Below are 27,647 nucleotides of genomic sequence, written 5' to 3' on the forward strand. Positions count from 1 at the left end.
GAATTTTTTGTTACTTTTAATCACTCTGTTCAGATTTTCTGTACAAAACTAATTGCTTTCTTTGGCTCCTTTTAAGATTATTTCTTTGTCTTTAATCTTTATTATTTTAATTATGATGTATTTTGGTATGGGCCTATTTGGGTTCATCTTGTTTGGAACTCCCTGTGTTTCCTGAGCTCATATGTCTATTTCCTTTACCAAATTAGGGAAGTTTTTAGTCTATTTCTTTGGATAGGTTTTCAATCTGTTGTTCTCTCTCTCTTCCCTTTCTGGTGCCCCTGTGATGTAAATGTTGTTATACCTGATGTTGTCCTAGAGGTTCCTTAACCTATTTTATTTTCTAAAAATTCATTTTTTCTTTTTGCTGTTCTGATTGGTTGTTTTCTACTAACTTATCTTTTATATTGCTAATTTGATCCTCTGCTTCATCTAACCTGATATTTATTTCTTCTAGTGTATTCTTCATTTCAGATAGTCTATTCTTCATTTCTGACTTTCTTTTTTTTGTGGTTTCCATGTCTTTTTCATGCTTATTATCTCTGTTTAAGTTCTCACTGAGTTCATCTATTTTTCCCCTAAGTTCATTGAGCATCCTTATAACTATTGTTTTGTACTTTATATCTGATAGATTGCTTGCCTCCATTTTATTTACTTCTTTTTCTGGGTATTTATCCTCTTCTTTCCTTTGGTTCATGCTCTTTGTCTCCCCTTTTTGGTTGCTTTTTTGTATTTGTTTCTGTGTATTAGATCTGCTATGTCTCACAATCTTGATATTGTGGCCTCATGCAGTAGGTGTCTCGAGGGGGTCAGTGGCACAGTCTCCCTGATCACCTGAACTAGATGCTTCAGGAATGTCCCTTGTATGGGTTATGTGAGCCTTCTTGTTTGTACTCGAGTCTGGATTGCTGTTGGCCTGTTTTGGCTGAGGCCAGTCCTCAGGCTGGCTGACTATGAGCATTGACCCAACCACAGTGTATGAGCTGCTGAGCAGGAGCTGGCCACACAAGCAAACTTCATCCAGGCAGGATCTGTTCTCTCCTTGGAAGTGCTGCTTCCAAGTGGAGCTAATTGGGTCATGCTTTGATATAATCTTAAGCCTGCCATGGGACATGTTAATTCTGGGGCTTCATGGGATGGACTCTTGCATAGGTCAATATTAGGCACTACCTGTGACCAGCGCTGGGCTACCCACTTGGAGCTAAAAAATGATTCACAGTTTGTGGCTTCCTCTGCTGGTCCGGGGTACATAAGGGAAGGGCCAGACTGTGGACCAAAAACAGCTTCCACCAAGTCTAGAGGCATGTCAACAAAAGGCCCATGACACTCTGATATTTGCCTCTACTTACTCGCTACTCTGCCACCCCTGGAGTCTGCCTGGAGCCCCTTGAGAGCCTTTCAAGAAAGTCTGAACAGTGGGCCTAGGTTGGCTACAGCCAGCAGTCTCCTCTGCAGGGTGTAAATTTATAGGAAGGGGCCACCAAGAATTGGCAGGGTGTGCTCTGTAGGTCTTTCATGTGGGGGCTACTTTGATAAGGTGTGTGGAGGAAAAATCAGCCCTTGCTGAAGAGTCTCACAGTTCAGTTTCTCCCTGTGTTCATCTCCAACATCCTGAGTCTGCCCAAACCTCCTCAAGGGCTCTCCCAGGAAGTCTGCATCACAGGCTCAGACTGGCCACAGCCAGCAGACTCCTCTTCAGGCCATGAGCTCAGCAGGGTGGGGCCACGAAGAGTGGGAGGATAGGATTAGTGGAACTCCTGTGTGGGGATGATCAGGTCAGACCTGCAAGGGGGGTGTGAGGGGGCCTGAACCTTTGGGCCCCCACCCCAGAGACACACAATTTAGTCTCTCCCTGTGCCTATCTCAGACACTCACGAAGACTGCCTGGTCCTCCTCATGAGCTCTCCAAGGAAAGTCTGCATCATGGGCTCAGGCTGGCCACAGCAAACAGACTCCGCCATGGAGCTCAAGCTCAGCCCGGTGGAGCCATAGGGAGTTGGGAAGTTAGGGTTAGTGCACTCCCCTAGGATTGTGCCCTAGCAGATTGTGCTCAACCCAGGAAAGATAATGTCTGTAGGAGGTGTGGGAGAGGCCTTAACACAGTGACCTTGATGGTTGTTCCTCCAACCCTCTCCTTGGAAGCATACACCCCAATCCCTCTCTGAGTAACTCCAGTCTTCTCTGAGCTGCCTTCTCTCTAACAGAGCCCAGGGTGAGTGGCTGAGGATGAGGTTCTGAGCCTTGGCCCTTTAAGAGGGCACCTGTGTTTCTGCCAGACTCCTATCTCATCCTGGGGGACAGAATCCACGCTGACTTTCGTATTCAGATGTTACGTGGGCTCCTCCTTCTGGCTCTGATGCTCTGAGCAGGATAACCTGGTGGGGGGTTGAGACACAACCCTCCTTGGAGGGGGGCCTTTGCAGCTGAGACATTCGGTCAGATTCTGAACCTCCCCACATAGGTTCAGGGCTAGCCCTTTCCATGTCTCCGTCCTTCCTACCAGTCTCAATGTGGCTTCTTCTGTAAATTCTTGGTTATAAGACATCAGCTAGTCTTCAGTGGATTTATTCAGGTTGATTGTTCTATAATTTAGTTATAATTTTGGTTTGGTTCTGGGAGGCAATGAGTATAACTTCCACCTACTCTGCCACCATCTTTGGAAGAATCTAGCTTTGTTCTTTCTCAGGATTTCTTTGGCTATGTAGAGTCTTTTGTGGTTCCATACAGATTTTGGGATTGTTTTTTCTATTTCAGTGAAAAAATGCCTATGGGATTTTGGTTGGGATTGCACTGACTCTGCAGATTGCTTTGGGTAGTATGGACATTTTTCACAATATTAATTCTTCCAGTTCAAGAACAGAGGGTATCTTTCTATTTATTTGCACCTTCTTTAACGTCCTGCATCAGTATCTTATAGTTTTCAATGAACAGGTCTGTCACCTACTTAGGTAAATTTATTCTTAAGGTTTTTTTTTTTTGTTTGTTTTGATGGAATTGTAAATGGAATTGCTTTCTTGATTCTTCTTTCAGATAGTTTGTTGTTAGTGTATAGAAATATAACTGATTTCCATATGTTGATTTTGCATTCTGCTACTTTACTAAATTCATTTATTAGTTCTAATGGTTTTTAGTGGAGCCGTTAAGGTGTTTTTAATTTATAAGCTTATGTCATCTTTCATTAATAAGACCCATCTCATTTCTTATGGTTCTGCTTCACAGTGTTAACTGAGCATTTACTATGTGACATGTACTAGGCACATTGAGTACAAAGTGGTGAACACAACAGCCGCACAACTTGTAAACTATCTCCTTACTCCTCAAAGCTTTTTCCCAGCTCCATCTTGCCTGATTTCCTGAGCTAGTCCTGAGGCAAAAGCCTCAATTTTTTTATTTGGTGAGATTTTACATTAAGACAGCTTCTCAGATCTAGTGGCTAAGTGATAACTTTCCTGCTCCCAAATTGCATCACCATGATGCTCCATTGCTGGCAATCAGAGACCCCTGGACAGAGCTAACAATCAATTAGTTCACACTGGTATAGATATCTTGGTTGTCAAAATATTGAGATGCACCAAAATGCTGCTTTCAGGCTATAATATAAAATATGTGGGTTTGAGGGGTGGGGAAAAAGGAGGTCTTAATTGGAAGTTAATGGAAAATGATATTCCATGTAGGTCTGAAGGAAACAAAAAAAGCACAAATTTAAAGAAAAAGAAATATCTTCTGTTCGCAAGTGATCCTACACTGAACTAAGGAAGTCTCACAGTCACCTTCTAACCCCATCCCACTACAGGTGAGAATGGGAACTTCAGACACCCTGCTTGAGAAAGTACAGGGCAGGTGACACTAGCCAAACCCAAACAACTCCTTCTCCTCCAGCTTCTTCATGATCCAGCAACCAAAGGACTAATGCCAACATAGAAGGGGGCTTTGGGACCTTGTTGCATTAACTGCTGGCCATTTAGATTCAATTCTCCTGGTAATACCCACCCCTATATGCCCATAGTCTGAGAATCCAGAACTGGGAGCATATGTGTGGTGGGAGTAAGGCAGGTTTCCACTTACCATCTGATCTCTCCACCCTCTGATTTCCTGTCTCCTGAAACAACTGGACAAGCATGAAGAACAGAGTTCATGCCTCTTGGTCTTCAAGGTTAAGTCTAGCAATCACTGGTCAAAGTCTCCCTTATCTGGCCTCAGGGTACTGCTGGGATAGTGCAGCAAGAGGCCATCACAGGCTCTCTCTGGGCTCAGTGGCATCTCCTGGCACTTCAGGTACCCTTGTGAAGAATGGCCCAGGGGATAGATGGGGCTTATGACAGTTTGAGGCTAAAAGGAGCCCAGGATATAGGTTCAGCTCCACTTAATGGAAGGATTTTGATAAACATCTGCCAATCATTCACCAAGGGAACACTAACACCATTGATTTTATTAAGAAAATTGAGAACTAATATCTATACATTTGCTCTATGCTGCGCATCATTGTCATATAACACTCACTGAAATAGAATACTAAGAACCATCGCCCCATTTTACAGATTAGAAAAATGAGGTATGGGAGAGTTATAAAAAACTTGAGCAACAAAGCTGTAATTCTAATCCCAGCAACTGCCCAAGAGAGAGCCTCCTATCAGACCTGAAGGATTAGGTGTGAATTAATTAAAAATGATAGTCAAAATGTTTTCATAGGCCTATTGAAATTATTTAAAAAATTGACACTGTTACATGACCTAGAAAATTTTTAATGTAATTAAAATTTTAGTTTTGTAAAACTTAGAGATTATACAACATCAAAATAATGTTAATAGAAGAAAAAAATGTTTAACTTATTGAGACACAAGTCACCTCATGGCTATCATTTAATGGGGGAAATTGTTGGAAGAAAAATAATTGTTGGCTATTTGATGAAAAATTTGATTTTCAAATTTTAATTTGGCAACTTTACATATGTCACTTAAGTATGTAGTTGATTATAAATACAGCATAGAGAAAAAGGCATTTTTAAAATTAATGATTTATATAATAACTTATGTAAATTGAGCAGCTGTCATGAGCTAGTGTGCCTCCTGTGGACTAGGCACCTTCCATACTCTGCGACTGGTCCGGTCTGTAGGCCCAGGGGTGGAGGTAATACATTTCTCCTAGCGAGAAGTACTGAAGCATAGACTATATTTAAGCAGAGCACTCAGTAGTGATGCTGCAGAAGGGATTTAAACTCTGACAATGACTTTTCCATGGAGGACTGGCTTTATCATTTGCAAGGCTCAGTGCAAATGGAAAATGATTTTTAAATTATTAATCATTTCAAGATAGTGACAGCAGAGCATTAAACCATGCACACGGCCCATCTAGGAGCTTTGGGTGGCATATCCAGGGAGCTGGACCTGTTTCCATATTAGAGAAATCTGGAACTTAGGGACACATTTCATAAAGAATTACACCAGTAAATTGAAGAGAATGAGAGGAGAATTACAAGGGAGTGAAAATTTCTGGAAAACAGGATGTGAATGGAAGCATGCTAATGAGACAGAAGGAAAAGAAATTGCAGCGCAAAATAATTTCAAGAGATAAATGCAGCAGAAATGGGAATCAATTTTCCAGGTGATATCTGGATGTGGGGCTGTGAGAAGGTGAGACCAGAAGAAATAGAACAGGTACCAGCTGGTGCTCACAACTCATTTTCCCCCACCAGCAAAGGCAGTCTTGTGATTACATCCAGGCCAAACACTGGGTTCTCACCTTCCAAGAAATTCAACAAACAGTCCCAGGAAAGTTAATGCTGAGCTAGGAGGGAAACAAATATACATGAACATAAGAGCTAACACATCAGCTATCTAGAAAAATCCGCACAGACCTTTTTGCTTGAATATTAAAGAACAACCAAGAATCGTCAGACGGAGAAAGAATTACAGCAGCAAGAATGGGAGAGAACTAGATAAACACACATAAAAAGGGATACTTGAGGGAAAGTAGTTTAATAAACAGGGGTACTCCCGCAAGATGAATACAAAGGGATGTCGGTCAAAACACAGGAACGAAGTGAAATCAGATAACCACTCAGCTGGAAGGACAGAAAGAATCAATCTAAAATCGGTAAGTTAGTGGGATCCTAGTTTTCAAGAATAATTCATTGGATTTCAAGAAATGGAGAGGAATGTAAAGCTGCAAGATCTTAGTGATATCATAAAAACGGCTACAAAAAGATAAAATCAGAAACGCTAGAAAAAAATGAAAATTGTGTAATGAAATCATCATTCACTAGAAGCAAAATAAAACGTGAAGCAATTTTTGGTGTAGTACTAGAAAAGAGAAGTAATTTATTTATCTTGGTATTTTCCTCTTCATGTGACACAGAGGTCCGTGGCTGGGCGTTGGGAACACACAGACCGTCACGTAGCTCTTCTCTTTAACGAGCTCATAATGTAGCAAGAGGCACGATCATGGATATAGGACTCACAGTAACAACTTTTAATAAGTGGATTCACAGCTATGGAAGCAGAACACCGAGAAAAAGTTTACTTCTAGTTTCCCCAGTACCCAACCCCACTTACAAGCCTCCTACAGCCTCTACAGAAGCTCTCCCACTTCCGCCCACACCACTCTGCGCTTCTCCCTGCAACCTGAGTCTGCGCCAATACTAACGCGCACGCGCCAACTGCTGTCCAATCGGAATCCCAAAGCCGGATTCAAGGCGGATGAACTACTCCAGGGTGGGGCGGGGTGTCGAAGCCAAAAAAAAAAAAAAAAAAAGAAAAGAAAGAAAAAAGGAAAAAAAGACGGACGCATTCTCAAATAGGCGGAGCCTCGCCCTGGGGCCAAATCTTGTAGACTGTACTCCTAATTTGGGAAGGGTCGGGCCAGAACGCGGGCTGGGCGTGGAACTGAGCGTGGCATCGAGTGCGCTTGCGCGGAGCGCCGGGACCGGGCGTGTACCTAGTTCGGTTTCCAGTTTAGCTCCGGCGAAGTGCATCTTTCACCGTCGAAGTGCACCGTGCGGAAGCCTGCCGTTTCCACGCCCAACCTGTTAGGTGCTGCCCTCCGCAGTGAGTGTGTGTGTGGCATTGCACTTGACTTTGATGCCTCCGGGCGGCAGTAGGGGAGCTTGACCCTTTCCACTCCCCTGCCCCGCCCAGTCCTTCCCCATGCACCCGGACCCTGCCTGTTGATGCTCGTTTTCCAGGGCCAGGGGAAAACCGAGAGTGCTAGACTGGGGCCCCTCATTTCTGTTTTGGCACTCTCCTGCTTTCACCCACGTGCTGTGTTGTTGTCGTTTGGTACAGATCATGTCCAAGTCTCTGAAAAAGTTGGTGGAAGAGAGTCGGGAGAAGAACCAGCCGGAAGTGGACATGAGTGACCGCGGCATATCCAACATGCTGGATGTCAATGGCCTGTGTGAGTTCTCGGGCAGGGCCTTCTCCTTGGAGGAACTGGAAGGGCTTCTAAGTTTTCCAAGGAACTGCCGGTCATGGTGTGAGAGGTTGTAATGGTTTATATTCCACTCTGTGCTTGTAAACGTCACTTGTCAAGACCTTAGCTCAGAAAGTTTGCAATCAGAACTTGTTCTGTTTTGACTGGAAAATGATCATGGGAGCCAGGGCAAGAATCACGCAGACAGTTGCTGTACCTTAGCAGTTGTTTATGCTGATTTGTGGCATTCTGGTGGATTTTGTCCACACAGTTTACCTAATAGCCACTTTATTTTTACATTGAAAATCATTTTTGAATCATTTTTCTTTTCTTCTAATATAGTCTTTAGCCCTTGAATAAATGTCACACAAATGTCATATGATAAGTGTTCTTGCGCACGGAGTATGTTAAATGTTTCTTGACTCACTATCGGTTTTGAGGTCTGTGTTCTCTTTAGTTTAGGCTTTTGTTATTTCCAACTTGTGCTACTGTGATGCGTTCCTAACTTTCCCCCTTGCGTCTGTTTTTACAGCCCCCGTGGTTTAATCACTGTATTGCTTTCAGTGCTCTTTTCTCTGTAACACAGGTCTCTCTGTGTTTTTCTGTCCTTTAAACCCGGGATTACAAACTCAAAGGCCTGTGGGGGCAGGTGAGGATAGTCATGAACTCCTTAATAGTATCCCATCTGCTACTCAGATCCAAACAATTGTTACCACCTGGAGATGTTTGCGCAGTGTTTCTCCCCACCCCCTTCATTCTTAAAGAAACCAGGTACCTAGATGAAATTTACTAGTGTTCAGAAGTTGGCAACTCATTTCAATATTTGAAAAAATATTTTATAAAGGGGAAACAAAACACTCTTCAGGCTGAATGTGGCTTCAGTTAGGACCTCCCCTCTTTAACACTTTTAGTTGTTCATTACCATTATCAGTAATATTCCAGTTTCCTGGACGTAACGTTCAAGGCTTTCCTGAATCTGACCACACCTACCTTAGCTCCCATCCGTTTGGTGCATTTAGCGTCCCAGCCATTCTATCTCACTGCCGTTCCTGAACGAAAGCACACACTTTCAGGATTGTATGCCTTTACAAGTGTTGCCTCCTCCCTCTCCACTCTTCTCACCTGAAATATGTTTACCTGTTATCAAGCGTCAGCTCAGATGTCATAGTCTAGATAAAGCCCCTGTATGTATCAGGTTGACATAATAGTTAACGTTCTCTTCTATGAAGTTAGACATCTCTTGCTTCATGACACTTGTTACATAGGATTGTGATGTGTTTTTAATGTAGCTATCTCTCTTCTCCACTGGGAGACCAGAAGGGCAAAGCTGTACAATATTCACTTTTAACTTCTTTATATTGTTGCCTGGAACACAGTACTACTCCAAAGTGTTTGGTGGATGAAGGAGAGAAGGACAGATTAGGCCTATGAGTTAATGAGATCCAGACCTGGATGTGCCGCTGGAGAAGAAGGGGAAGGGTCCAGGAGATGCTCAAAGATGATGGGTTGCTTGTTAGGCGTAGAGAGAGCAGAGTCAGATTGACTGCGACCGCATGGTTTGTTCCTGGGACAGGGATTGCGGTCGGTGCCATTGATGCCCCTCCCACCTCCGTAAAGGAGATGAAAAGTTGTAGACGATTTGCATTTGGTCACCCTTAGGAAGATACCTGCCATTAAGCTTACGTTTTATACTAATTAGTATCTCAGCCTTGTGGTATGTGATGGCCTCTCTGAGTGGTGATGGTTTCCTAGTGGCAGCAACCAAGCAGGTGCCTCTGGTACGGAATTGGCACTTGTGGATCTGGATGTGTCCCTGAGCTGTCCCTGCCTGGCTCTGCTCTGATCCTGCTGCAATAGAGAGGGGAGATGGTAAGCGTCCAGGAGAAGGCCTGGCTTTGCTGTGCTCTTGGCCCTAAGGCTCTCTGCTCCTCGGCACCGTTTTTCTCATGGGCTTGAAGAAAGAGGTAGTTTTCAGCAGAAAAATGTTATATTAATATTTCTCAGGTTAGAAGAGGATTTTTTCTGTAATAGTGGTATAGCTATTTCGGTTCAGTTGCATTATCTCTTTGAGGCTTTGGCTTTTATTGAAGAAGAAAAGATAGTCACTTGCTTCCTGAAAAAGACATTTCCGGTGTAATATGAGGTGGTGAAAAATAAGGTTATTCTTACATTTTCTTAGAGAAGTAGCTTATGGGGAAATTCAGTGGAAGTGAATATGGCCTCCGTCATGTGTGTAGACCTAAGGAGTGGCTCTAACTCCCTGCCTGCTGGACTCCTGGAGCCTAGAGAGTTCCAGAATGCCTTCAGAAGCTCCTTCATCCACTGGAATTCATACATCAGGAGTGTACATGCTTACTATTTATATTTTAATATTTTGAATATTAAAATATTTGCATTGTTATATTGTAGTTTAAGAAGCCTCATATTCCTTTACTTATATCATTTTACCTGTCATCATGAGGTTTTATGGATTAGTGTTGGGATTAAACACAGGGAATAGTTCATTTGCACAGACAGAGAATGGTCATTGTGTCTCATACGTTACCTTCATTGTCCTTATGTTTTTCAGTTCTTCAAAAGATAAGCAAGAATTAAGTTCTGAAGATAAGAATAGAGGTTTTGTGTTTATTCCCATTATATGAAATGTCCGTCTTTCTGCTTGGGAGAGTCATGTCTTAATAAGCACAGCACTTCCTCTGAGACAGTAGATTGCTTTAAAAAATGTTTTCAGGATCTTAGGTACCAAAGGCTTTCTGATGGAGAAAACTTCCTAGGCCAGAGACAGGCATCAGACAGGCTCTAGAGTTTTCTGCTAGATTCTGGATATGGTCACATCCTGGGTGAGAGGCAGAAGAGTTTAGTGCTTATGAGTCGGGCCTTGGAGTTGAATAGAATGGCTTCATATTCTCCATCTCCTACATAACTGCTGTGAAACTTTAGAGAGGCTACTTAACCTTTCTAAGCCTCAGTTTCCTCAGTGTCCAATGGAGATGTAATAATCCATTTGATAGGATTGCTAAGTGCACTGCTGTATTTGAGTTGGCCAAAAAAATTTTAGTTTATTCCCTATGATGGCTCTAGTAGAGCTTAGTTGTCTTTAAGTTCATTTGAAACAATTTTGTTACGTTGTGTTGTGCCAGCTGTCATATCAGCATGCATTTAAAAAAACTTATCAAAATTGGTGATTTTTTGTGCAGCCATTTTAATACTGAAGATGGAAGGAAATACGCAACATTTTCGGTGCATTATGCCTTATTATTTCAGGAAAGGTAAAAACGCAACTGAAACACAAAAGATTTGTGCCATATAAGAAGGTGCTATGACTGATCGAACATGTCAAAAGTGGTTTTCAAAGTTTCGTGGTCCTTTTGACATTTTGGCCAAACAGTTTGTTGCTGTGGGGCTCTCTTATGCATTGGAAGATATTTAACAGCACCCCTGGCCTCTCCCCACTAGAAGCCAATAGCAGGGGATAGCTGACATACTCAAAATAACCAGATCAGTACAGTTATTGGGGAAAATGAAAAATGTGTCTTTATTTTATGGAGAAAACTGAACAGACTTTTGGGCCAACCCAGTATGTCAACTGCTGAGCACTATGCCTGCTACTGAGTGTGTTCACATGAAATGTTAACTGTTAATGGGAATTTTCAGATGGGGCCTGGTAAGCCTCACATGTCACCAGTTCTACCCAGTGGCCTGAACCAAGAATATCGTGGTTAATTACCCTGAGAGAGGCATTTGTGTCCTGTGTTTTTATGTGGCTCATTAGGACCTGGAGGGTTTGACACTTTGGTCTAGGATACTTATAGATTTAGATTGCTGTTATATTTTTAAATTATCCTTTAATTTTTGTTTTTGTTTTTTTCTATATAGCATGTAATCTGCACACACGTTCTCCTTAAAGCTTCCAGGAACAATGACACTGATTTTATTCTTTTTATTAAAGAAATTTTACTGCAGAAACTCTCTTCCATACAGCAGCTGTCTTCACCTGGATGATAAAGTTACTTTTAAAGGGTCCTGTAATCAGCTTCCTGGAGTCAAGAATCCTATCAGTAGCCTGGAAGACTTTTCTTATTTCTTTTACTTAAGTTTTTTTGTGACGTTTTAATCTCTTCAAGTTTATTGCCTTCTGGGTGTTTAGGCCTTTATCAGTTCTTTTCAGGTTAGACTAAAATATCTTTCAGATCAATCTTAAAGAAAAATAACCTGCTTCAGAAAAAGTGGTCTTTCTAAAGCTCCTACAAAATAATCCACAAAAGTACTCATCCGTTGTTATCTGGAAGGGCCATTGTTTCCAAAGCCTTGTTAAACCTGGAACAAGCCACCTCTGTTAGGAATTATCAGTTACAGACATACCTCATTTTATTGTACTTCACAGATGGTGCATGTTTTATAAATTGAAGGCAAAGACCCTCCAGCAGCAAAAAGATTGTGCCTTGCTTTATTGCGATCAGTTTTACCTCTTTAAGTTGCCTGTATATGCTCACCTTTGTGTTTTTTCCTAATTCTTTTATTTATTTATTTTTTTAAATTATCATTTAACCCCCTTGTACTCCCTTCCCCCCTGCAGTCACCGTGGTGGTGTTCGTGCGCGTGAGTCCTTTTTCTGTTTTGCTCTTTTCCTTCACCCTCTAACCTCCCCCTCCCAACTAGCTGTCATCCTGCTCTGTGAGTCTCTATTTTGCTTGTTAGTTGTTTGTTTATCATGGGAGATTTATATAATGCAATACTACTCAGCTGTAAAAAGGAAGAAAATTTTACCCTTTGCGACAGCATGGATGGACCTAGAAAACATGCTGAGTGAAATGAGCCAGTCAGAGAAAGACAAATACCATAGGATTTCACTCATATCTGGAATCTCATGAATTGCTTTTGTGTTTTGAAACCTGCTGTATCTTGGCCTGGGAAGCCCTTTTCTCTCTCCGGCCAACTCCTCCCTCCCTTGTCACTTAATGCTTATTAAACAAAGAATGACTTACCCATCCACATGACTCCATTCTTGTGTCACCTCCTCTGAAGAGCTCCCCCACCATGACATGCAGCCTGGTTTAAGTGGCTTTTGGGCCAGTGTGCTGGCTTCTGTTATCTCTGTACTTGGCATTGTGCTTAGGCAAAGTGGATTGAAGAAGGATGCTGTTGCTTTAGTGAAGAGTTCAGGTGAGCTAGGGTGGAAAATGTAGCACAGGTGAGGGAACATGGCCTCTGTCTCCCTGCCACAGGCTTCTCCCTCACTTTCCAGAGAGAGCAGTTTACAACCGTCCGGTACATGATAGAACTGTTTAATCTTCAGTTTCTTCAATTTTTGATTTTAGAGCAGAGTAAAAATCTGAAAATGTTTCATCCAGGTAGGAAATAAAAATAAAGAAAAATTGTGACCTCTTTGGTGTAACTGAACTAATAATGAATAACCTTTTACAGTTTTTCAGTCATGTGACATTTCACTGCTAGTCATCTGTGACCTCTTTTGTTACTAGTGGGCTAACCTTGGACAAGTCACTTACCCTCTCTGTGCTTCAGGTTTCTCATCTGTAAAATGGAAACCGGAAGAGCAGCTACCTCATAGAATTGCTCTGAGACGTCATTTAGAAAGTGTGTGGTATAACACCTAGCATGTCTCAGGTCATTCATTTGGGCTGCTGTGATGGAATTAGGCTGGGTGGCCTGTGTTTCTGGACCCTGAAAGTGTAAGGTCAAGGCATGGGCAGATTCAGTGTCTAATGTGGATCCATTTCCTGTTTCAGAGATGGTCATCTCACCGTGTCCTCACATGGTAAATTGGACAGGGGATCTCTTTGGAGTCTTTTGTTAGGGCCCCAATCACTCATCCATTGTGGGTGGGGGGAGGGCTCCACCCTCAAGACTTCATCACCTCCCAATGTCCAACCTCTTACCACCATCACAAAATGGAGTTAGGTTTCAGTATATGAATTTTAGGGGGAAACACAAATATTCAGTCTCTCACGGCACATACTAGTCTTACTATTCGCTATTATATTTTCAACTCTGTTTTATCTACGATTGGGTAGAATATACGGTTTTTGGAATTCTAGGTCATGGTGCTTCTCCCATGGTCTTCACCTGCTTGTCTGACAGTTTTCATCTTGCCTGGGCGCCCAGTGCCTCATTCCTCACGTGGTGGAGGTTTCCCCAGGAGAAGGTAGATGGGCGTGTCAGTGCCCTTCAGGGATGGCGTCCGGAGCGCCAACAGTGGCCTCACACACCCGGCCACTGTTCAGAGCCATGGACAGCGTGGGAGGTGGCTGGGGGGACAGCAGCATTTTTTACAGGATTTTAGTTGTAGGGTGCTTGTATCTCTTGAGAATGACAAACAGAACTCAGGCATATGTTGGCAATTTTTCAACTAATAAGATACCATATGTCATTCAATAGCTATTGAATGTTTTTTGTTTTTGTGATGGGTACTATCTAAGCTGAGTCTTTGGAAGTTTCCTCCCTGTTAAATCTTTAAGTTATCCAATGATAAATTAATACTTGCTATATTAAGAAAACTGTAAGCTATTAAATGGATCAGAAGTAGTTAGATTTTTATCGTAAGAAACCATAACACCTTTTGCTTTGTCATTATAGCGAGCTTTGAATTGTGATATTCAGTTCCAGAGTTGATATGGATAATAATGGAAAGCCAGATCCTCGATCCTTTTTTCATAAATCTACATGAACTCGATTTAAAGAAATCTGATGTAGACACATGAGATCTACTATTACAAAGCAAAAACTAGAGTTGATTTCTTCACATCACATAAAGGTCTGTTGCTTCATTGAATAGTAAGTGTGCAGGTTGATTTGTTTTTTTATTTTTTAAGGGCATAACAATGTGACTTTACAATTTTCCCAGCACCATTTATTGAAGAGGCTTTTCTCTTTTTTAAAATTAAAAATTAAATTTATTGTATTCTTTCCATTACTGTTTATCCCTCTTATACTGTTACCCTCCCGACCCCCCGCACTGCAGTCCCCACACTGCTGTCCATGTCCGTGAGCACTTTCTCCTTTTCCCTCAATCCCTCCACCCTCTGACCTCTCCCCAGAGCTGTCAGCCTATTCTCCGTCTATGAGTCTGTCTCTATTTTGCTTGTTAGTTCACTTTGCTCATTAGATTCCATATAAGAGTAAAATCATGGTATTTGTCTTTCTCAGACTGGCTTATTTCACTTAGCATAATGTTCTCCAGATCCATCCATCCTGTCACAAATGATAAAATTTTCTTTTTTATGGCTGAGTAATATTCTATCGTATAAATATCTCATAGTTGTTTTATCCAATTGTCTACCGATGGACACTTGGTCTACTTACATATCTTGGCGATTGTAAATAACACTGCAGTGAACAGAAGAGTGCCTATGTTCTTTTGAATTAGTGTTTTGGGTTTCTTTGGATAAATTCCCAAAAGTGGAATTGCTGGGTCATAAGGCAGTTCCAGTTTTTAATTTTTTTTGAGGTACCTCCATACTGCATTCCACAGTGGCTGCACCAGTCTGCATTCCCACCAACTGTGTAAAAGTGTTCCCTTTCTCCACATTCTCACCAGCACTTGTTGTTTGTTGATCTATTGATGATGGCCATTCTGACTTGTGTGAAGTGTTGGGAAAATTGGACAGAAGTGCATAAAAATGAAACTGGACCACTTTCTTGCATCACATACAAGAATGAATTCAAAATAGATTAAATACTTAAATGTTAGACCTGGAACCATAAAAATCCTAGAAGAAAACATAGGCAATAAAATCTTGGACATTGCTCATAGCAATATTTTTTCTAATATATCTCCTGAGGCAAGGGAAACAAAAGAAATATTAAATAAATGGGACTGCATCAAAATAAAAAGTTTTTTGCACAGCAAAGGAAACAACAAAAAGACCACTGAATGGGAGAGCATTCACTGATAATCTGATAAGGGGCTAACAGCCAAAATTTACAAAGAACATAAAACTCAACCCCTCCCCCACAAACACAAACAGTCCAATTAAAAAAACAGTCAAAGGACCTGAATAGACACTACTCCAAAGAGGACATACAGGTAGCCAATAGACATATAAAAAGGTGCTCAGTGTCACTAATGATCAGAAAACAGGCTTTCTTTTCTCCATTGTGCATTTCTGGCTCCTTTATTAAAAATTATCTGCCCACATACATGTGGTTTTATATCTGGGCTCTCAGTTTTGTTCCATTGATCTGTTTTTTGATCCATTGATCTGTGTTTATTTTTCTGCCAATACCATGCTGTTCTGATTACTGTAACTCTGCGGTATAATACCGCTGTTTTCGACAACATGGATGGACCTTGAGAATAGTATGCTAAGTGAAATCAGTCAGTAAAAGCTGAGAACCATATGATTTCACTCATATGCGGGCTATAAAACTGAAACTCATTGTCGCAGACAGCAGCATGCTGGTTGTGAGAGGGAAGGGGATAGAGTGGGGGTGGATAGAGGGGGCACCTAATACATGGTGTTGGAAGATGGTTCGACTTTAGGTGGTAGGCACACAGTGCCGTATACAGATCTAGTATCATAGAAATGTACACTTGAAACCTACCAGTATATGAACTTAGAAATCAATGTCACATCAGTAAAATAAATAAATAAATAAATAAATAAGAAGAGAGTGTAGTCCAGGAACAGTCCATGTATATCAAGTGCATGGCCAGCAGGGGTCAGTGTTGAACCCCTGCAGTTTTCTTGGGCTTCCTCAGTCCACACTCAACTGTCATTCACTCCTGCCTGGGCAGTTGCTTCCTTGTTCTGGTCATGCCGCTTTCTTCAGGTAAAGAGATATATTCTCTTTTATGGTACTTTAAGCCCACCGCCTGTCTGATCCAAAACATCTTTAATGTCGGGGTATTTCATAACTTCAGTGTGGGCCTGAAGCCTCTGCTGCAGGTCCAGGGACTTCCAAATAGAGAGGTGCTGATCAATTGGTGAGTTTCCCAATTAAAGACGGGGTAAATGGGATTTGCCGTTTCCCCTTCAGGCATATTTCATCAATGTGTTCTGTTTAAAGAGTGTGAAAGAGTATTTTAGACTTGAGATGTTGGTAAAACCAAAAAGACATGATAGTATATTTACTTTATTAGTTTGCTAGGCTGCCATGCACACAATACCTCAGACTTGGGGACTTAAACAGCAGACACTTGTTTCTCACAGTTTGAAAGGCCGGAATTCCAAGATCAAGGTGCAGGCAGGGAGGGGTTCTCCTGAGGCCTCTCCTTGGCTTGCAGATGGCGCCTTCTTGCTGTGTCCTCACACAGTCTTCCCTCTGAGCATGCCCCTGGTGTCTCTCTCTGTGTCCGCTTTCCTAGTCTTATAAGGATTCTAGTCAGTTTGGGTTATGGCTCATCTTAATGGCCACATTTTAACTCGATCACTTGTTTAAAGGTCCTTTCTCCAAATATAGTGACATTCTGAGATCCTAGGGGTTAGAACTTCAACTTAGGAATCTTAAGGAGCCACAGTTAAGCCCATCACATCTACCTTAAAGGTTCTGAGTGGTTCATGCTTGAGTGCTTACACTGGGGTAAGAGCTCCTCACACTCAAAACATCATCCTTTGGTGCAGTGTTTTATGGATGAGCAAGCAAAAATTTATTTTGAGTATGTAAGTTCCAGCATCACACAGTTCGCGGCAGAATCAGAGGTCACACTTAAGTGTATCTGACCCCTTTGTTCTGTAATAACTGTGCGGAGTCCCACCCCTGAGGTGTAACAGGGGCCTGGCTCAGATGTTCAGGAGTGGGATTTTCGGGGCTGCCTGGCCAGCAGCCCTTACCTCAAGACATTTGCTTTCAGAATTCTTGAAAACAGGGGGCAAATAAAATGCATTATTTGGAAAACCTGCAGCCTGGACATGGAGGTTTATCATATTGTTGCAGAGCTTTAACTGTGGAGGAAAGCACTAGAAACAACTTACTATCCACCTGGCCAACATTAACTGTGCCCCCTCCCCTTTTCCTTATGGTTTTCTAAAATATCATTAATCGTAACTGAATTTAATGATCAGATACGAGATATCTTCACACTTTACATTAATTTACTTTTTCTATTTTCAAACTTAGAACATTAGCTCAAAACACTTTATGAAGTGTGGTGCAGGAGATGATTGTGTTTGAGAAATATGGGTCATATAGCAGAGTACACCTGAATTACACGAAATGGTACCATTAGTTTTAATTTACTTTTACTTCATAAAGAGCCTTTTCATTTAATATATTTTTCTGCACATCTGTTAATTATTGCTCTGGAGTCATTACCGTATTTTGCCGTGTACAATGCACACTTTTTTGCCCAATCTTTTGAGGGAAAAATAAGGGTGCACATTATACTTGGGTATAATGATTACGTATCATGAGTAAAATAATGGGCATAATAGCCCCATGTGTAATGTGCACCAAACATGGGTACACAGTATGATGGGAGCGCGTTATACATGGCAAAATATGATAGGCCACAATTTTAAGGGTAGACTGGGCCAAACGAAAGACATATTATCAGACCACATAGTAAACTGGAAGGGGTCTTGGTCTCTTGGTTCTTTTAAGGCACAGTGCAGACCAGAATTTGGTATGGTCTGTAACCTAAGTATGCAAAAAGATTGTTTTGCAAATGTTCCTATGCTAGTTGGTGTTTTTAGACCTGTAAATATTTAAGTCTTCAGGATGTGTGAAAGATACCTTTTTAACCTGTTATATATTTGTATTGTACAAGTTATGCATTTTTTATTAGAAGGATAAAACAAATAGGTAATAATAGTTAAAATGCCATATACATGTGGAGAGAACACGCACACATGCACAAAACAAACACACTTGCTTGCCATTTGCCAGACATTGTACCAAGCTCTCCTTACGGGTTATTTCTTTGACACCTCACAGTTTCATTATGATTATCCTCCTCCTCATCTTTCGGATTTTACCTGAGGAAACAGATTTCTAGAACTTACGTAACTTGCTCCAAGTGACACAGCTAGTAAGTAGCAGAGCCAGGATTGGCACCCAGGCAGTCAGACTTCAGAAGCTGTGTTCTTAGCTTATGCTACCCTGCCTTATTTATGTCACGGATGTTTTTGACAGGCTCATGCACATACAGAGATAAAACAGCTAGTTCAGCAAGTGTACACTGAGTGCCTACTGGCAAACCGGGCCCATTCTGGCAGACATGGCACCTGCCTGTATGGGCTAATGATTCTGTATGGATTTAGGAATGCGTTCATGGATGTCCACAGAAGTGGACCCGCCCATGCTCCTGCCAATTGGCTGAGGACATAGGAACCCTCTTTTCAAAACACTTACATATACTTTAAAAATAATCTTCAAAAAAACTTTACTGAGGTACTCGTATAGATAAGCGTGTATGTAACAGTAGAGCCTGATGTATTTTCAGACCAAGAAACAGGACATGATCAGCACTCAGGGCCCCTGCACTTCCCACTCACTGTCCCCTCAGTGACTGTCCTGATTCTGAAAGTATAGATTAGTTTTCCCTGTCTTTATGTATCATTAAAACAAAGGACTATACAGTGTGCAGTGTTGAGTGTCTCTCTTGTTCAGCATTGTGTTCATGAGATTCATTCATGTTGTGAAGTCGTTTGTAGATACAGTGAGTGACTATCAGGTGTTCATTGATACGCTGCGGATGGACATGTGGGTCATTTCTTGACTAGGGCTGTTACGGGTAGTGCTGCTATGAACATAAGAATGCATGCCTTTTTAGTGAACACGTATATTCCCTGTTGGTTGTAGACCTAGGAGAATTGTTGGGTAGTGGAGTATGGTCTTACATCCTTTTTTAAGTGGAGGGGAAGAGTCGCCAAAATGAGGGATATATTTGAAACGCGTAGTAGTCCCGCTTTATCTGTTGTTTCATTTGCTGTGGTTTCAGTTACCTGTGGTCATCCTTGGTCCAAAAATATTCAATGAAAGAGTCCAGAAATAAACAGTTCATAAGCTTTAAATTGTCTGCTGTTCCGAGTTTTGTGATGAAAACTCCTGTCATCTCCCTCCATCCTACCCTGGACCTCAGTCATCTCTTTGTCCCTTGTCTCCATGCTGCAGACGCTGCCTGTCTGTCAGTCACCGAGTAGTTGCTGTCATCACGTCTACTGTTGCAGTATCTCAGTGCTTGTGTTCTCGTAACTGTTCATTTACTTAATGCCCCAAAGCACAGGAGTAGTGATGCTGGCAATTTAGATATACAGGTACCAGAGAGAAGCCCTGAGTTCTTCCTGTAAGTGAAAAGGTGAGAATACATTTGATAAGATATTTTGAGAGACATATAACACATATTCATCATGTAACTTTTATTATAGTATGTTGTTACAATTAGCTCTGTTTTACTATTATTGTTGTTAATCTCTTCTGCACCTAATTTATAAACTAAACTTTGTTGTAGGTGTGTATGTATGGGAAAAAACATAGTGTGTATAGGGTTCAGTGCTATCTGTGGTTACAGGCATCCACTGGGGGTCTTGGAACACGTCCTCTGTGCGTAAGGGAGACTACTATAGTAAGGGAGGCAATAAAACACCATGACACATTATAGAATATTAGTGCTATAAAAGGAGGTAAGCTGATTTGAAAGTCCCATTAAAAGGGTAATGTTTGAAAGTTTTTCCAGGGTTAGTAAAATCTTCAAGGTTCAGAGTCAGTTTTGTTCTGTGTCTGCCTACCCCCCTCCCACTCCTCCTCCTCCTCCTCCTCCCCCTCCCCCTCCTCCTCTGGGTTGTCTGTATTGACTAATTTTTCTTTCATAAACTATTTTATTTGTGTAACATAAAATAGGTGTATTTTTAGAAATCAGTTATAGAACCGTAGAAATCAAAACATCAAGCTCCTCATTTACAGGTGAGGGAACTCTGTGACCCAGAGAGGTAAAGTGATTTTTCCCAGGTTCCACAGATGACAGAAACAGAACTGAGACTGCAGCCAAGGTTTCCAGATTCTAAATCTTCAGGTTTTTCTTTCCAAAATGGGAAAATAACATTCATACGTGGGTGGAATATTCTCTCTGGTATCTGTGTATCCAAATTGCCAGCATCACTACTCCTGTGCTTTGGGGCATTAAGTAAATGAACAGTTACGAGAACACAAGCACTGAGATACTGCAACAGTAGACGTGATGACAGCAACTACTCGGTGACTGACAGACAGGCAGCGTCTGCAGCATGGAGACAAGGGACAAAGAGATGACCCAGGTCCAGGGTAGGATGGAGGGAGATGGCAGGAGTTTTCGTCACAAGACTCCGAACAGCAGACAATTTAAAGCTTATGAACTGTTTATTTCTGGAATCTTTCATTGGATATTTTTCAAGGTGGTGGGATTTCCTGTCATAACAAAATGAGTATAAACCTGAATGGGAAAATTTCTTTCTATTTTGAATGAAATGAGACAGTTACATAAAGTGACTCAGAGCAAAGCCTGAGACACAAATTGTAATCCTGCGACCTTGATAAAAATCACTGGATTCTCTAGAGCACAGATTCCTTGTTTTAAAGATGAAAGTCTGAAATCAATGATTGATTCTATGAAACAAATTTAAAAAAAGAGATAAGAAAGAACTAATATTTATGTGATGCCTGCTACATCAATATGTCATGCTGGGCACTTCATAGCCACTCTTTAGAATTAAAGACATTAAAATAAGGTAACACCATTACTAGGTAATGTTTACCAAATTCTTAAAACATGCTGGCACAGTTGTCAAAACTGTTACCTCATTGACTGCTTGTAATAACCCTCCAAGATAGTACTGCTTTTAACCATCTCTCTTGCAATTTTAAATGATAAAACTGAGGCACAGAGATTGAGTAACTTGGTTTCAGAGCTAGTGGGCAGAGAATTCTCTAAAAGCTATTTTCAAACAAGAAGCTGATTCATGCTGACCCTTCTTTTTACTGGCCAAACAAGTATAGCAAACCAATATCCACAAATGGCCCAATAGTATGGCATTTTTAAGGTATCCAAAAGATACAAGGTGTATTAGTCTATAAATTCTTTGTTCTCCACAAGTGAGGACATGGGTAGTGTCAAATGAGCGTGCTTGGCTTTTCAGACAGTACAGTGCATCCTCAACTTCCACGTATTTCTGGAGATGAATGAGGCAGCTGGTGGGCACAGGCATTGTTTGTCCTGTGGTCTGGTGGTAGGCATTTCTCTCTGACCCTCATTTCTCTCCTTGAGCAGCCTCCACCCCTGCCTCCCTCCATACCTCTCACCTCAACAAGCCTGCGGTTCCCTGTAAAGGCACGCCCCCTTCAGGCGCAGGAAGAATGGAACCACAAGACTGCTGTCTACGCAGGAGGTGGTTCTCGGAGCTCCGAGAGCTGGAGTCCTTCAGCAGCCACTAAATACAGTACTTGAGAACCCCTGTGCCACCTGTCCTCACCCGCACCCACGATCTGGTCTCATGGGCAGTTCATGGTTTTTACCCCGGGCTTTGAGCTTCTCTCCCCATGTCACCCCTTCCCCTGACCGCCAGGTGCTCCCCTCTCCAGTCTTACGCAACTGGTCTCCGCAACTGGTCTCCGGGACCGACAGACAACTCCTCAGCTGCCCCCAGCTCAGAACTGGGACTTTTTTTTTCTGACCAGCTACAGGGTCTCCCTAGATTTCCTGCTGGTGTGATGTCTCTCCCCACAATACTGCTCCCGCCGCTTCCCCAGATCCAGCAAATGGATCACTTTGATGGCACCTGCAAACCCTTGCCTCCATGCCTCACCCCAAAGAGCATTAGACTCTTTCTGGGCAACCTCCTGCCCCGCAGAGTTCCCACAATGAGATCTTCACAGCAGCCTGTGTGTGTGTCAGCTGAACAAATGAAAAAAATGAAAATTTTCTCATTACCATTTTGCAAGACTGCACTTGGCTGGTTCATGAGAGGGGTATCATAACCATTGTTTATTGAGTACCTACTCTGTTACTGGATACTACTGACATCATCCTTTATTTGAGAAGCAGCATGTTTTTTCCATTTTGCCAATGGGAAAAAATCATTATATATGAAGAAAAATAATTCTTTGCCTGTGATGTGCAGTAGTCACCCCTTACTTGCAGAGGATACATTCCAAGACCCAGCAGATTCTTGAAACACTGATAGTACTGGACCCTTTTATACGATATTTTCCCCCATACACTTATGCCCATGATAAAGTTGAATAATTTGGCACAGTAGGAAATTAACAACGATATCTCATAACAACAGTCATAACAACTGCAATAAAAGTTACGTGAATGGGATCTCAAAAAGAGTTTACTCACTTCTTCCCTTGAAGCACTGTAGGTCTTCTTTTTGGTGTTTCTGAATTGCAGTTACCATTATTCGTGGTCATTATTAAGTAAAGTCGGGTTACTTGGAGCACAGCACTGCGATACCGAAGCAGTCGTCAGGTAACAGAGACAGCTGCTAAGTGACTAAAAGACAGGAGCGTCCACAGCATGGAGACGCTGGCCCAAGGGGCGATTCGTGTCCCTAGCAGGACAGAAAGGAACTCTCTAGATTTCATGCAACTCAGTGGTGGGCAGTTTAAAACTTATGAACTGTTTATTTCTGGAATGTTCCGTTTACTACTTCAGACTGCATTTGATCGTGAGTAACTGAAACTGGAAAGTGGAACCGCAGGTAAGGGGGCAGCTGTATTACAGCGTAAGCTTGTTGAGGGCACTACGTGTGCTTCGCTCATGTTCTACCCCTCTCATGAACCAGCCAAGTGCGGTCTTGCAAAATGGTCATAATTTATGGAGTATTTGATAAATCTGCCCTACGTAAACCTCATGAGCACTTAAAGACTGCGCATCTCAGGTAGCTTACTATGTTTTTCACTTTAATTTTCCCAGGTAGCTTCAGAAATGCATTTTGTCTTTGTCTCTTGTCCTGAAGGAGAGACTACGTAAAGTGACGTGTTTGGCTGGAGATGACATGGGCTGCACACTGTTAATAACACAGTACCTTGGGTCTGTCTTTTAACTTAATGTCCCAAATGATGCAAAGCCCCCCATCAATGACCAGGTCATGGGAGGTTCTCACATATGAATTCTCTGTTCTTATTTACATATAGAAAGAAGTATCATTCCCCCACCTCCGCTCCCCCTCCCCCCGCCATGGTTGCATAAGATAAATTGCTTTCTGTTGAGTGAAAGAGCAATTAATTATGGTTGATAGATCCTTAATCTGTATATAGAATTCAGTTAAGTAATCAATTTTGAAAACTTGCTACTAAAGAGTTTCCAACTCTCCAAAATAATTAGTTGTGAAGTAAAGGAAGGCTTTCATACTATAGTGATTTTGTTTTTGAGGTTTTAAGTTATGAAGAGAATTTGAAAGAAATGTTTATCTGATCCTGAGCGTGTTGATGAATATGATATTTGTATTATATCTGGGTACCAAACGTTTTATTGTCTGTCTGCACTTTAATATATTGTCAGAACCTGCATATTTAAGAAGATCTGAATCTATATCCTGCTACCAAGGGTGAAATAACTTCAGCCATGTGACATGGGCAGGCGTTTTAATCATGCGTCGTGGACATGCAAAACCCAAATTGGTCAGCAGTGCTTCCTGGCGCTGACATCCGGTCGCCTCCCACATCCCTGTGGAGTCTGTGCCTCGGGGTTATTTAGGGCTGTTGCTGTGTCTAACCTACTAGGGAGCCAAAATGGAAAAGCCATTTGGGCCATCCTTCATTTTAAGTTCAAATTAATTCTCTTTTTGTTTACAACTTTGGGAGGAAATGAATTAACATACAATACTATTGGCAGGGTAATTGGTGGGGTAGGGCAGAATTTGAATGGTGTCCCCTGGACCTGTCAAACAAGGTGGCTCTCTTTGAATACCCCCTGGGGATATGGTGGTTCTTCAAACAGCCCAATTTGAGACCACAGGAGCTATCGAGAAGGGGTCAGCCACTTGCCTCCTGGTGACAGCAGTGTTTTCGTGATTGCGTCAATGCAGAACGTGGTCTGTGAAGTGAACTGGTGGTTGCGGTCCAGTTTCTATGACCAAAGTTGTAGAGCCTTTCATTTGCAACCCGAAGGTGGCCAGTTTCAACCTGTGACAAGATTGCAGAAACTTTCCAGCCTCCTATCACTTTGTGTGTTTTTTTCAAGTCTCATTCCCCTAGTGTCAACCTAGCCATGTTTTTTCCTCTGGATGTAAATGTCATGCTGTAAAGCCAGAACTTTCTACCCTCTCTGAAGTGCTACCCGAGGAATAATTTGCTTTCTAATTTGCCAAAATGAAACTGTAGAGACAATTTCCAGTGTGCCACATCTTTGTGATATGTTGGGTTATTTTGAAAGCAAGTCTATAATTTCATCTTAGGGGGCTGTGGATTTCATCATGCTTATTTTTCTCTTCCTATGCTGCCTACTTTATGCTGAAGAAGCATCAAAAAAGTATTTTAAATAATAACAGCTTGCTCCATGTGTTATCTAGAAAAGGTGATCCTTTTTCTAGAAGTGTTTAGTTAGTCCTTTGATTTTTTTCTGATTTTATTTCATTAAAATATTGGCTGCCACCTCCAGTGCTGTACCTTCCCTGTTTTCCATCTCTTAGCTCAGATATGGAAGCCGGGGTTGCTTCCATAACCTCCAATTTCCATGTCTCCCAAGTGTAGTTTCAGTGCCTGGTATACCTCTGCCTTATAGCATTTTTGGATGTGTTATCCATCCCACAATAAGTAACATTTCCTTCGGAACTGCCATTATCCTTGCTGATACATTTCTCTTTTGTCCACGATCCTTTTATACCTCGCATTTTAGGATTTTGGTGCATGTTCTATGTTTCCTAAAAGGAGTGACTGTAATTTGTTATCCAAAGCAGGGTGCCATTGAGAGGAACAACAGGCACAATCCAAGACTGTCCCAGGCTAACCAGGATGTATGGTCAACAGTACTTCTATAAGGACCTCCAAAACAGAGATTTGACGCTCTCTGTGCTCAGTGAATACCCAGTCAGTGAATCCTTGATGGTCTTTCTTGTGAAATTTTTGAACAAACCAGGTCCTTTTTGAGCATTTTCCTACTGATTTCCTTTTTGTCTCGATAGCAAATGATCATAAATCATATACACAGTGTCAACAACCTCACCGCCCCTTTTCTCACAAACACCTCCCTCCCAGTGATTTTGTTTCCCCCCATTCATTTTGGTCTGATACAGCATTCACCCACATCCCGTTTCTAAAGGCTGAGACAGAGTGATAGCCAAGGCTCGGAACCACTTAACTGTGTATGTCAACGTACATCTTAGTTATTTAGTTGACTTTTGAAGTATACTCTACTTTGAAAGTGGCTAGGCAAAGAATAGTTTAATATTGCTCTAGGAATTTTAATAACAGTTCTCACTGTTCTGGCGGTGCTCATTCTTGACAGTTCATGGCCAGCAAGACCATCAGAGTGTGTTGTTTACACAGTGGAAGGTCTCCCAGCAGATGGTTCAGGTGACCAAGGCAGGGCAGTGGATACAGCCTGAGTCCATTTTCCCAGCATGTTTGACGAGAGTGTTTTTTGTACTTTAAAATAATTTATTCTGTCTTGGTATAACCCCCCCCCCTTTTTTCTTTTTTTAAAAGAATTTGTATGAGTTTATTTGAACCAAAATGACAGTTGTCGGCAAGCAAAGCCTCAATGGATTAAGAAAACGCTCCTCCCTTCTTTTTTAAGAATGCAGTTTGCATATGAGACTCACTGTGAACTCACCATTGCCAAGTGGGAGGGGATGGCAGCTTGTGTGGATACCGCCGGCTGCTGGGTCTTTGTGCCGTGCTTTGGGATTGGTTCTGTGATTTTGAATCTGTTCAACCTTACTTCTCCCCTTGGAGACCCAGCCCAGAGTCTTTTGTTGCCCTAAATATTTCCTCCAAGTTTGTTTTTTAAATTAATTCTTTCTCTTCTCCTCTAGTTTTCCTTCCTCTTACCTACTTTAGCATGTGGCCCTGTAACAATAGTGTGAAAGATAAAAATACCTTCTAGTGATGTGACCTGCTGAAGCAACAACTGGGTTTCTGTTCTCTAGTAAAAAAAAACAAACAAAAAATAACTTAAAAATTTTAACTCTTTCTTGCTAAATGCTTGTAGAAATGACACAGCAAAATGATTGAAAAGAAGCAGCTTTCCCTAATTAAATCTTCTATTGTGAATGTTAGCTAGAAGAGCAAAATTTCTTTTCTTTTTAATTAGTTACCTGTGGTATTTTAGGAAAAAATAAGGCAGGAGTATATAGGATTGTCAGGTCTCTTTTGTGATCACAGTTGATTTCTGTGACACTTAAATGGAGTGGTCTGCTGATGTATGAGGTTGCTAGTTGTAGTTTGCCCAACCTCTCTCAGTAATAAAACCCCTAATTTTAGCCGGCACATGGTCATCTGGAATATAGACTGCATATCTCTACTTTCCTTGCAGCTAGGCAGGACTGTATTAACAAAATTTTGATTAATTGCTTATAAGTGGAAGTGCCCTGTGCAACTTCTTAGAAGTTTCTGAAAGGAGGAAAGGTTTTTTTTTTTTCTTTCTGTATTCTGAAGGGAGTACACACATGATGGCTCAGCTCAGGTAGCCGAGTGGACCATGAGGTGGGATCCATGCACTGCAGTGGTTGCGCAACAAGATACCGGGAACTCCGGGATTGCCTCTGTATGAGAGAGAGAAACTCCTGCTTTGTGTAACCTTTATTATTTGTGGTTTGTTCCCACATGAAGCTGATCATAGTCTCAACTGATACATCTATGGATGGATCCATTTCATTTTCTTAGGTAGGAGGGCAGTTCTTTGAGACTTTTTTTTTTTTTATCAGACTATATAACACAGAGATAAGGGAATGTTTTATTTGATGGACAAGAAAATCTTAACTCATACGTAAACACATATTAGATGTTCTGCAGTGTCTAAAATCTTCAATGTCATGTGAGAAGACACTATTGTGATACTTAAAAAAAATCACAAAAATGCTCTTCTACTTTCCCTTTTTCTTCCCCCCTCCGTAGTTGTTTAGTTCTAAAGTCCTTAAGTGGGACAGAAAAAGAGGGGTGGCTTAGAGAGGGGTGGGAACCTGAGAGGGGTGAGGAGAACGTCTGTGTGGGAAGGGCCAAGGCCTGGCAGGTGAGGAGGGTGGAGGCCGACGAGGAGGGAGCGTCTGAGCAGAGTGCAAAGGTGTCCAGGTGGGACGAAGTAGGGGGGGACTTTGTTCACTGCATTTACTACATTGGATTGTTGAAAGGACTCAGAAGTATCCACA

The 27,647-nt window shown here is 41.7% G+C and overlaps 1 protein-coding gene across 2 annotated transcripts in view; it reads left to right on the forward strand.

The window, feature by feature from the left end:
* The first annotated feature begins 6,898 nt into the window (after positions 1-6,898).
* Positions 6,899-27,647, forward strand: part of RSU1 (Ras suppressor protein 1) — a 181,217-nt gene continuing 160,468 nt past the window's right edge. Inside the window, exons 1-2 of one of the 2 annotated variants that reach the window (XM_054593145.1) lie at positions 6,899-7,046; positions 7,278-7,389. In XM_054593145.1, coding sequence (XP_054449120.1) covers positions 7,281-7,389 — 109 coding nt within the window. In that variant the 5' untranslated portion in view covers positions 6,899-7,046; positions 7,278-7,280. The remainder of the gene's footprint in view (positions 7,047-7,277; positions 7,390-27,647) is intronic. The other variant, XM_054593136.1, reaches the window with a different exon arrangement.

The sequence above is a fragment of the Pteronotus mesoamericanus genome, unplaced genomic scaffold (genome assembly GCF_021234165.1).
Source record: "Pteronotus mesoamericanus isolate MK-2021 breed Mesoamerican mustached bat unplaced genomic scaffold, CSHL_Meso_final contig_130, whole genome shotgun sequence".
Taxonomy (NCBI): Eukaryota; Metazoa; Chordata; class Mammalia; order Chiroptera; family Mormoopidae; genus Pteronotus; species Pteronotus mesoamericanus.